The 12,397-nt window shown below is 40.6% G+C and overlaps 1 protein-coding gene across 1 annotated transcript; it reads left to right on the top strand.

Moving 5' to 3' along the window:
• Nucleotides 1-275: 275 nt before the first annotated feature.
• On the top strand, nucleotides 276-11,648 carry MRAP2 (melanocortin 2 receptor accessory protein 2). The gene is made up of 4 exons (XM_042822208.1): nucleotides 276-352; nucleotides 1,164-1,312; nucleotides 6,683-6,782; nucleotides 11,255-11,648. The coding sequence occupies exons 2-4, from the start codon at nucleotides 1,186-1,188 to the stop codon at nucleotides 11,646-11,648; spliced, it is 621 nt and encodes a 206-aa protein (XP_042678142.1). The 5' UTR covers nucleotides 276-352; nucleotides 1,164-1,185.
• Nucleotides 11,649-12,397: the final 749 nt, after the last annotated feature.

Raw genomic sequence — 12,397 nt, forward strand, 5'->3', positions numbered from 1 at the left:
CATTTTATAATAAAGCTACTTATAACAGATGTTCTGATTCCAGCTGCTGCAGCAAGTGTGCAAAGACGTGCTTTCTTCTGATGTGTGTAGAACTGTCTAACGTTCTGAAAAATGCACATTCCTAGTGCAGTGTTTCAATATTGTAATGACAGAATGTCTATTAGGCTAATTTTAATGATGATAAGTGTTGGATTGCAGTTCTTGTTGATCTTTGGGAAAAATCACTCCTGTCTTATTTTCCTTCCCTAGCAGCACATTGAAACGCTTCTCACGCAGAAAAATCTAGGTTGGAAGGGACCCCTGGTGGTCATCTGGTCTGATCTCCTGCTCAAAGCATGTTCAATTAAATCAGGTAAATTTTTCCTCATGTCAAACAGAAATTTCTCACAAATCAACTTGTATCTGGTGCCTCTTGCTCTGTTGCTGTCCACATCTGGCCAGTCTACCCTCTGCCCTCTGACTGTGACTTTGACAGTAGGCCAGCACTAAGGTCTCCCCTGAGCTTTCTCTTCTTCAGGCTGAGCAAACCCAATTCCCTTGGCCTCTCATGCATCCTTTGCTGCAGCTCCCTGACCATCACGGTGGCCCTCCATTGGACTGACTCTAGCATATGTCCATGTCTTCCAGTTACTTACGATATGGTCCCTCAGGTGCAGTCTCACCAGTGCTGAATAGAGAATAAGAAATTCTTCTCTTGACGCGCTGACTGCACTTGTGTTAATTCAGGTTCCTGTCAGCTGAATTCTCCAGCTTGTCTGGGTCCCTCTGAATATCAATCTGCCCTTCAGCCTTTTGTCTGTCCCTCAGGTAATCCATGAGCTTGCTGCCAATGCGTTCTCACTCATTGTCTGGCTCTTTAAGGAAGACGTAAAAGAGTGTTATTCCAGGGTGCCAGCTGGACTTTGTATGAGTGATGTAACACTTTGAGCTTGGCACTCTGGCCACTTCTCCACACAGAATCTCATGGCAGCATTCGTTGTAAGCTGCCAAGCATGGTAGTCTTTGGGATTCAGTACTTTTTCAACTCTAAAAATTATATTCTGAGAAGCCTGCTTTTGGTACTTTGTACGCTTATACAGGCATTGAAAATCAAAGATATGATTCTAAAATCAAAGATGTGTTAGAAATATGTGTTTCTTTACTAATGCATTTCATATCCATAGGATATATTTATTTAGGTGCGAGATGTCTGCCCTGAGGTTGATTTCTAACAGAACCTCCCAGCAGGCCTTGTCTAACTCTGATTACACCTGGGAGTATGAGTACTATGAGTATGGACCAGTGTCATTTGAAGGCCTGAAGGCTCATAAATGTAAGTTCAGTACAGATGTGTTTTATTTCAGCTGTGCTTCCCCATCTTAAAATTCCTGCTCTTCACTTATAAGTGATTATTGTGCTGAAATCTCTCCAATTTTTTTCAACAAATAGTTTATTAGATTATTATAGTTTTGTTTGTTTGTTTTGACTGCTTTCCTTATGTATAGGAACACTATGAGTTTCTTGACTGTATTAGAAATTCATTATTACTGGGGACTATCACGCTTCTAGGAACTGAAGTGTTACATCTTGTTACTGCTTGCTATGATCCATGTTATTCTGTTCCTGTTCCCATTAATGCAAAAAAGGCATTAATGGGCAGCCTTACTGCTTTCGATTTTATTTCCTAAAAAATAAGTTTCAAACTTTCAGAGACTTAAAAAAAGAAAATTCTTTTTTCTGAAGAAACTTTTATCATTAGGAATTTCTTTATGGAACGTTTGTGCTAAATTCAGTGTCATCCAAATGCTGAAGCTGCTTAATAACTGTACAAGTAAAAAGTGGAGGACGGAGACCAGAGAAATGAAACATATGTGTAGAAATTGGGAGATCATTTAACTGGGACAAGCTAGTGCATAACAGTGTTTAGTTTCAATAGCTTTGACTTCTAGAAAATTTGTTTTTTGAGAGGGAGGGAAGGAAGTTTTTAATTAAAAAACAAAGCAAAGCAAAAACCAACAAAAAAACCAAACCAAACCAAAACAAAAAAACAACAACTAAAAAGCCCAGAAACTCAAAACTATGGAAGGCATTGCAAGCACTTTACCAAAGATAAGCAAACCATCTTATTCCACTGCTTCTGAGCTGAGTACCCTGGGCAAGAGTTTGAGCACCAGTCTTTGAAGTAGTGAGGAAGGGGCCCCATCCAGTACTGGAGCACTGGTCTGGGGTGGGGTGCACACTTCATGTCTTGCTTACCACAATGAGGATTCAGACTGGGGAAAAGGAGTGCTTGCAGTGGCAGCTGGTAGCCCAGGAACGCCTGTCTGCCTTGCTTCTGCACAGCTGGGAGGGTTTTGCGTGGTACTGGGAGAGTCAGGAAGAACTTGCTGAAGTTTTTAACGTGCCTAGAAAACAAGAACTGGAGCAAAAGTTGCTTTTTGGCCCAAATTGTAGTTTACCTTTACAATTTTGGTTTTTACAATTTACAAAAATCTGATGCTTACTCTCTGCATTTTTACAAATATTAGATACTTGAAAAATGTAGATTAGCTTTTCTCATGTTTCTAATTTTATCTGCCTTTATCCTCCTCATCTTCCTCCACCAAATCAGAGGCCAAACTCTATTACAAAGATTAGCTGATGTGTGTAGAATCATTGAATTCTTAGAGTTGGAAGGGATCTCTGAAGGCCATCTAGTCCAACTCCCCTGCAATGAACAGGGACACCACAGCTAGATTAGGCTGCCCATGGCCTGATCCAGCCTTGCCTTGGAAGTCTCCAGTAACAATGTCACTGGTAATGTCACTCCAGTGACAGTGTGGGCATCCATCATATCACTAGGCAACCTGTTCCAGTGCCTCACCACCCTCACTGTAAAAGACTTTTTCCTTCTATCTAAACTAAATGTACCTTCTCTGAGCTTCAAAACATACCCTATTTGAGCTTGAACCTACCCTCTTTGAGCTCAAGGATGTACAACATCTTTTTAGCTCTGTGTGTCAGAGTGGTATAGGATGAAAAAACACAAATAGGAGTTACTTCTGTCTTGCTGAAGGCCTAATGGCAAACCAAATCTTGAATTGCCGTTGAGCTGTTTGCCATGCTGGGCATGGTAGCTCATCTTTAGTGCCTATCTGCTGTTTGTAGAGCAGGAGGGTTCTGGACCACGCTTATTATTGGGACAGAAGGAACAACTGTTTTTCAGGTAGAGTGTGATACATTTATGAAAAAGAGGCTAACAGAAGTATTGAATCAGTGACTTTTTACTGATAGGTTGGATTTATGTTACCGCATGCATTCTCAATCAGGTTGATATTAGTTTCATAAAAATGTGTGAGTAAATACATCCTATGCCTGTGTTGATGATGTCGTATCAATAAGTTTCTTGTTCTGGATAACTCCAGCTGAGTTTGGCCTGTTGAATTTGGAGGCAACGTGATCAGACATTTCATTTAATAGAAATTGAAACTTGTGGAGGAGGGAGGAGAAGAGATTATGTTAAGATTGCGTTGTCATGGAAGACTTTGAATACTGACAGTGGTGTTTTTTTTGGTGTTTTGTTTTTTTTTTTTTTCCAAACCGTATAAGAAATCTTAAATCTCATAATATTTGGAATAGCAAGGTGATTTTCAGCGTTTGCTGACAAAATCTTAAATTCTCAAGAGGCAGGCACCACAAATAGCAATGTTGAGGTTTTGTAGACATATTCCCACTAGGGAATATTCCATCTTCATCACCTGTGCTATTCTAAGTTCTGCTGTAATGATAGAATCAGAATCAGTGATAAAAAACTGACATGAAAGCAACAAGAGAGGCTCTGCTTTAGTGATCTGGCTTACAGTGTGAAGTTAAAAGGGTGCTGTTGGTTTATCTGTGTATTGTATAGTGAGTTGTAAAGGAGGCAAGGGAATAAAAGGCCTGAGCAAGTGGTGTGGAGGTGTGCAGCGTAGACAGAAAATATCTGTGGTGCCATTCATACAGAAAACACCAACTCAGCTGGCCTGAAAATCAGAAATGGCTGAGAGCCCTTCTTATTCTTCTGCCCTGAGATCAGGAAGGGCCTTCATGGCAGAATGGTCTTTGAATGTTGGTGGATGTATGAATTTGAGTTCTACCAAATTTCTTTCAGATCTTTGTCCTAGAAAGGAGTCTACAAGAAAAGATGCCACCCAAACTGGAGAAGGGATGTTAATGTATGTCTGTAACTTATGTTGGAAAGTTGAAAGGGGTATGGACTCCAGTTTAGGTGATTCAGGCTGACGGTGACGCATAGCTGGCTGTAAAACATAAGACTGTTTACGATAGTGGATAGTGATAGGACAAGGGGGAATGGTTTTAAAGCGAGGCAGGGAAAGTTTAGGTTGGATATTAGCAGGAAGTTTTTCACACAGAGGGTGGTGACGCACTGGAACAGGTTGCCCAAGGAGGTTGTGGATGCCCCATCCCTGGAGGCATTCAAGGCCAGGCTGGATGTGGCTCTGGGCAGCCTGGTCTGGTGGTTGGTGACCCTGCAAGTAGCAGGGGGGTTGAAACCAGATGATCATTGTGGTCCTTCTCAATCCAGGCCATTCTGTGATTCTATGATTCTATATAAAAAGGAATTCAGAAGCTTGTTTTAGAAAGCAGAGAAAACTGAGGTAAAATGATCAGTGGAGATAAGTGTTCACAAAACAACCCAATACACAGAAAACATTTCTTTTTTAATACTTTTTATTAAAAAAATGCATCTGCAAACACTGAGTACAGACTAAACTTGCAAAATTATTCTGAAACTAATTCAGGGTTCATAATGCACAGGTTTGCAGAAATAAACTCTTACCATTATGCTTGAAGCTAAAAGGAGTATTCCTTTTTAAAAAATGTGGTGAGCGTCAGCATGGGGTGATTTATACCACACTCTACTTTCCATTCATCGTGAAGATCTACAGCTGAATCGCCCTTCAGTTTCTTTACAAAGATGTTGAGTGGAAAGGATGTGGAAGAGTACAGATTGAAAAAGCCTTGCAGAGAGAGACTTGAAGCTAAACCTGCTTAGTGTATCAGAAAATGAGATTAAGGAGTGACTTGATTGTGATAAAGTATTTTCACAGGGAGACAATGTTGAGTCACAGCAGGTACACTTCTACTTCACACAGAAAGATCAAATGGTTTGAATTGATCTCCAGTTTCCAGATCTTCCTTTAACATGGAAGATGTTTCACAGCGGGTGCATGATTAACCACAGGGGCCAAGCGGCAGGCAGGTTACCCAATTCCTGTTTTCTGGAGTCTTCAGTTAGTCCTAAGGGCGAGACTGAGCATTCAATATTTTGGTTAGTGTGTGCTCTGTCTGCTGCAGTGGGGCAAGCAGATCTGTGACGTTCAATAGTAGCTGTGTAAAGAGAGATAGTCCTAAGACTTTCCTCTGGCATGCCCCTACATTATTGGTTTGAACTTTACAGTGACAGTTTGCATATTTGCATAAACTAAGAATAACCAACTGAAGGATAGGTGAAAAAGCACCTGCAGGCTGTGGGTCCTGGACCAGACCACATTTTGGCTTCATGCTCTGTAGATTTGGGCTATGCCTACCAGCTGATTGTTGTTGGTTTGTCCCACGTGTACCATCTCTTAATCAAGTTACTAAACGTTTTGAGATGTGTTCAGAAGCAGCTTTAGGTCTACTGGGAAGTCATAAGCAGACTTAGATATGTTTTACATAGTGCTGGTGATTTATGTACAGATCCATTTGCTGTAAATGAGAACAGTAAGTATGTTTTCTGTGTATGGACAAGTGCCACACGTTTTAGGGAAGCCCAGGCAGAAGCTATAGCAGACTATTTGAACTGAGTGTGGGATAAGATGCAATGGGCTTTTATTAGAGCAGGGGAGGCCTAATTGGACATAGGAAAACAGTAATAACAGCATTTGGGCTGGATTGCTGGTCTGGAACCTTCCTCGTGAAGGTTTTTTAATGGGCTAGACAGCTATTTCTCTAGAATGGATGAACTGTGTTTTATCTTGCCATGAAGCAGGAAGGTATGTACTAGGTTACTTCTAAGAGGCTTCATTTCTGGATAACAGTCAGACTGCAATTGCATTGACGAGGCTATTGCATTTTAATTGATTTTTGTCCAAATTCGTTTGACCCTTTTGACACTGTGTTACAGTTTTCTGTATGGAAGTCAGAAACTCAAAAATTAGATGTTCATTGTTGATGTTTGTTAAGGTAGCAAACAGAAAATCTGTGTTTTCATTTACTTTAGAAGCCTCTATTTCACCACTGAAAGGAAGCAAAATCTTCCTATGCCTAAGTGATCCATCAAAAACTAGAAGCCCTGTGGCCTCAGAAGAGAAATCATTCAGAATAACAGTAACTCAGTGCTACAGGGACAGAGGTTTTTGCTGAAAGTCAAATAATCCTCTAATCTTTGTGCTAGCACTGACATTGTTTCCAAAGCAATGCTTGAACGTGGGCCAAGGATAACAAAAGGAGCTGCTCTTAGTTTAACAGCCAGGAGAATCCAGCCCCTTCACTCTTTCAGTTTGTTTCTGGTTTGTCTAGAAAGAAGTTAAATCCAGGCTACAAAGGAGGGCTTTGGCATCCTTCTCCTTTTTTCCACCAGGAATAAGATGCAAAATCTTTTGGAATTAGCAGTCAGGCTGCAGAGTTTCTGCAAGTGTAGGTGAAATACTGATCGTATTGTTTTCTCTTTTTTTGACAGATTCCATTGTGATTGGATTTTGGGTTGGTCTTGCAGTTTTTGTCATCTTCATGTTCTTTGTTTTGACCTTGCTGACGAAGACAGGAGCACCACATCAAGAGTGAGTCTGGAAAGTGAATGTGGCACCTCTGGTGTTCAGCAGACCATGAGCAACCAGTGGCAGTGCTGAGGTTGCGCTGGATCTGCACTGCCCTTTTCTGCTCCATTCTTAGGAAAGGCTGCTGTGTGTCTTTGTTTAAAATGTTTTTTGTTCCAAGCGTCTGTCGGAGAGCAATTTTGTAGAAGTACATGTTAATGCATTCTCTATTTAGCAAGTAGTATGTAGCATGCAGTAAAGAAGTTGGAATTACCACATGGATGCACATCAAGGCTGAAAGGAGGTCAGTAGGTAGGCTGCCAACCACATGTGGCTTTAGATGACTGCTCCCCACCTAACAGGGGTAATTCAAACTAAGCTCACCTTATGATGAGTGGAGCAGAGAAACGTGGCTATTGGCAGAGAGAATACAAATAAAATGGCATGCAGACACTAACCAGTTGAAGACTGGAAGGTTTTATATGCTGAAGTCCAAAATGTAGTTATCAATTGAATTAGCAAGACGTTCCCTTACCCTGTACTCACAAGCTTCCAAGAGTCTTGGTTTCTGCTGAAAAATTGCAGTAGATGCTGAAGACCAGATCCAGCTCCATACTTCCTAACACCAGAGTCCTCTTAGTCACAATCTAAGCCTTTTTCCACTTCCTTCTGGCTGCTAAGTATGTGCAGACCATATCCTGGCTCAGGCATTTATCTGCAAGTCTCATACTTAAAGCAGTTGTGCAGCATGCAGCTGCCAGTATCCCATCTGAACTCACATTTCTTCCTCTCGGGTTTGCTTCTCATCAGGTAGAAATAAAAAGGCTCACTGGAGGGGTCTTACAGGCAGGTAGTAATCATGAGAAGCTGATTGTGAGAGGCAATTGCCTGTGGTTATCACAGAAGCAGCCTGCCTTTCTCTGCCTACCCATTGTTATTTAGTCATAATGTAGGCTCTGCCTGAAAGCTTGTGATAGCAGATCTCTAGAGGCAGGACCGTGTTACGGAAGACCTGCAAGAATTGTGAGGTTCTGTGCATTGCTGCTTCTGTGAGAAAGAAGCAGAGGCATAAGAATTCAGCTTTCCAGAACTGACTTGCTGAATTTTGTAGCTGGTATTTTAGCTTTCTTCATGCATTATTTCAAGTAAAAAAAAATAAAGCCACACCATGCTACCAAATATATTTAATTTACGTAAATTCTAGCTCTTTTCCCTGCAGATTTTTTTTCTTCATTAAACATCCAAGTTTATATCTCATATGCATAATACTAACGGGAGTGGAAGTGATGAAGTCAAATACACGATAATTTTACATAGATATTTATCAAAATGATTGTTTGCTTTTAAAAGTGGACTCTGAAGTAACAGAGGGCTGCTTGATATCTTCTGCACTTGTTACTTCCACAGTACTGTGGGAACAGATTGTCTAGAGAGTTTGTGAAACCTCCATCTCCACTCAGCTTCTGCATCTAGAGAAAGCCTCAAGCAGCCTGGGCATGCCTTACTTTCATCAAGGCATTGGACTCAAGACCTCCAGAGTTCCCTTCCAGTCTAAATCTTCATGCTTTTCTTCAGCTGTTGAAGAAACCCCACTCAATTTCTTTCTATATGTATTTTAAAATTCCTTTGCAGCCTTGAGAAGCTATATGCTCAAATATTTTCCCACTTACTACATACGCTAGATGGGCACTTGTAACAAATTTGAGCACTATTTTTTATTTTTTGGATTTGGTATTTATAGCCTACTATGTATGGTACTGCAAATAGAGCATCCAGAAATAAGCTAAGAGTATTGAGGTATTGATGCCTTTTGTTTTTGCTACACGTATATAAAGACTGGACAACATAAATACCTGCTAAAAGGTGAAAACAGAGTAGACTGTGGGTTTGTTTTGCCTGCATCTTTCTGTCTCTAGGACTGACTGGATTCTTTATGACTCACTGCTTCATTTGTGGGCTGCCTTGCAGCTGTCCTTAAGAAATAGATATTAATGGTCTCGGGAGGAAGCCATCCTGATTGATAGACATGTCTCTGACTTCAGTAAGTCAATTTGGCATTTCTTTAAAGTAACATTAACGTGAGAGATAAATGTAACGAGATTCAGATGGATGGATCCAAAATAGAGTACTCTGACTTTTCTAGTAGTACTCTTTTCTTGGCTCACTATAAAAGGGTATGATAGCATACACTTCTTAAAATTATACAAGATGTTCAAGTTTGGAAACATCCTCAGCCCAGGGGAAAGGTTCAGGGCATGGATGAGGAGAGGCAGAAATGTAATCAGTTACAGGAACAATGCCTTTAGCACTCTTTTTCTGTTCTCTTGAATTAGTAGGTGCACAGTACAGCTTGTGCAAAAAATAAAAAGCATTTTTTCTGCATATCTGCTTAATACTGTGTCTAGCAACCAGAGCCTGGCACTGCAGGCTGGAAAATTCCCAAAAGGGAGCTTAGTTCCCTGTGTTATTCACTGCCAATGAACCAACCATTTTGAGTGGTTTTCAGTACCTTTGACACTGAAGATGGCTGGCGTTCACCATCCTGCTCTTGCTGATAACTTCTGGGACTCAAGAGTCCTTTTGGCCCAAATATTCAGTAGGGATTTGGTGTCCAAATGGTTGTTCTCCCTGCTGTGGTCCTCCAAATATAAACCTGGGATTTGAGACTGCTTTTCTTGTTTTATGAATCTTCTAAATAGAACACACTGACGTATGTTTGAGTACTGTAATGGGAAGGACTATAGATGTTTCTAGTCTAGTAAAAAAAAAAATGTCCCTCACAGTACAGGAGGAACAGTGTATGTGAATTTCAGAATCTCAAGAGATGACTATATACTAGACAATGTGTTCCTGATAGGATTATAGGATTATTCTGAATGAATTCTCAACATTATGGTCATTTTAAAATTTATCTGCATCTTCTATTCATCCACTGAGATCAGACTGCTGTTGCCAATCCTGGGTGCTCTTCTGTGCAGTGAGCCTTTACAGCTTTTAGGGTTATAAAGGAATTTCCCTTACTATGAACTTGCTTTCTTCCTAAATCATTTCTCTGTGAGCTTATAATGTTTCTTCTTAATGTGCTTGCCAGCTTTACTCTGTCACAGAACTGTAGAAGCAACTCTCATTCAGAGTGGTGCTTTATAAATACGTAACTGCAGTTATCTGTCCCAAAGATTACTGCAGCATTGTTCTGTACAGTTTGATTCCTGCTGGGTTTACAGCAGATTTTTGTCTACTCCAGTCTCACATCAGTTTAAAAATTATGCTTCTTCTACACGCTTCACTTTGAAATGCAGAATGAACCAACACTGTTTCCACCAGCTGGAGTGCTGTTTTGATTTGAAGTCTAATGTAACTGCTTTTGTTAGGCTCTAATTCTCACATCATGTAATGAATGTAAATTAGCACTTGGATGGGAGGGATCTCTGTGATTAACTCTGAGTGAAAGACTGATGGTGAGCATCCTCTGTACATGAAGGCTTTAGGGATAGATTTATGAACGTGCCAGATGAGGCTTTCAGAAGCCTGTAATCTAACTCTTCCAGCAGACTCTACAGTGTTCAGCCTGTGTCAGTAAGTGTTGCATGCACCTTCAGGAGTCCAAATATCTGGCTTCAGTGGCATCTGCTACTTGTCCACATCTTAGTGATATAATTTAGCAATGCTTACTTAGCAAAATAATTCTATCCTGAGAATGTTTCCATTTTTCACTACTCATCTCTGAAAGCCTTTACTGCCTTTCAGATGCAAATAACTTGCTTTTGGTGATGACAGCATATAAAGCCAGGCTGACAGAGAATGTATTGCTATCTGTAAAGCTTCATCATCTACCTCGAGCTTTCCTCACCCCCAGCTGTTGACGGCCTCTCACAAATCTATGTAGACTGCAGCTGTTCTGCAGAACTAACACTTCCAGAAAAGAGAGATGTCAAGATGTCTTTCCCGTGCTATGTTTCTGAAATTTTAAGCCACCCAGTCCTTACAGCACTCTTCTAATTTGGAAATCTGAGTGTCAGTGGCTGAGATCAGTGTGAAAGGTGGTTTGATATCTAGACAATCGACCACCCAAATTACGTCTTTAATGACAGCAGTGTTGCCTATGTCTCTGAAAGGTTCCAGCTATGAAAGATTATTCTCACAGCCTTCTATGAAACGTTTATTTTAAACTTCTACTGCTTGCTCTATGAGGAAATTCTGTACAGTAGTTCTGAGCTCATTCAGTGGTGTGAGCAGATTATTGAATTACACTGATGGCTAGAAGTGCCATTAAAGAGTGCTGGCATTTGTAACTTATTCCCATGGAAAATTACCACTCAAAATCAAGGCAAAGTAGCTTCAGTGGAAAATAATAAACACTGCTGGCTTGTAACTCTCAGAGACGAGCTGAAGGGTTTTCTTTCTTCCTAGTTATAATAACTGCTGAAACCAGACATGCTGCTAAGAATGCCAATAATTCTAAATTCATAGTCTCACTGTACTTTTATTTTCCCTAGAAATACAGAATCTTCTGAAAAAAGATTTCGGATGAATAGCTTCGTGGCAGATTTTGGAAGACCTTTGGAGTCGGAGAGAGTCTTTTCTCGTCAAATAGCTGACGAGTCCCGGTCACTTTTCCATTTCTGCATTAATGAAGTGGAACATCTCGACAAAGCGCAACAAAGTCAGAAAGGTCCAGATCTGGAGAGTAATATCCACTTCCAGGAAGTTTCCAGGAGCGGTGGAACATTAGAGGAGGACCTGAATTGTCTTACGAAATTTAACATTCCTAACTTCGTGAACACTGAGCAGAATTCTTCACTAGGTGAGGATGATCTGCTCATCTCAGAGCCACCTAGAGTTTTAGAAAGCAAAATGGCCATGCAGTCTTGTCATCGGATCCTTGACTGAAAATTTCTTAAGGTAAAAATTCCAGTCAGAAGCCCTTCTCCACCTTCTGGCTGTTTTGGTAGAAGGCATTTAAAGCATGTGCTTTTTTTTTTTTTTTTTTAATTGTATGTAAGAATGGCTGTGCTTACAGAGCAGTCCACGTGATAATTAAAACACCAAATGCTTAATTCCAGTGCCTCCTGTGGTCTAAGCCTCTTGTCCAGTGTTAGGTTTTCTTCTTGTTGTGTTGGTTTCGTTTTGGTTTTTTTTTTTATTGTTGTTTTGAATTCGGTTTTGGTTTTAAATGACTGCCTACCTCCAGCTTCTGACGATACCATAATCTGTGGGGACTGTGAAAGCTGAAGGCTGTTTTTGGGGATGACCAAGAAAATTGTAACCCCAAACTGAAGCTGAAGCAACTGCTAAGCAGGCAGCCTTGTGAGCAGCTTCTTCCAATCCCAGAAAGACATCTGAAATGGAGCAGCAGAATGGACACCTGCATGGTATCAGCTCCTGCTGGTAAGTCCTACCTGCTTTTAGGTACAGGCAAGACCCAGTGTGCAAGGTTCTAGAGGGAATACCTTGTATCTTCAATAGATCAGTAAGATAGTTTACAAACTGATGACACCACCTGCTGCTGGCTAGATAAAGCAAATTGCACTACAGTAATAGTACTTCAGTGTGAGTTACAGTACTTCAGTGTAACATTCTGTCAGTTGCTCATTGACACTTTGAAACCACTGATCTATACGCATCAATGTGATTTTTAT

This window comes from Centrocercus urophasianus, unplaced genomic scaffold, assembly GCF_019232065.1.
Source record: "Centrocercus urophasianus isolate 14NV4802_14NV808 unplaced genomic scaffold, USGS_Curo_1.0 seq_10, whole genome shotgun sequence".
NCBI lineage: Eukaryota > Metazoa > Chordata > Aves > Galliformes > Phasianidae > Centrocercus > Centrocercus urophasianus.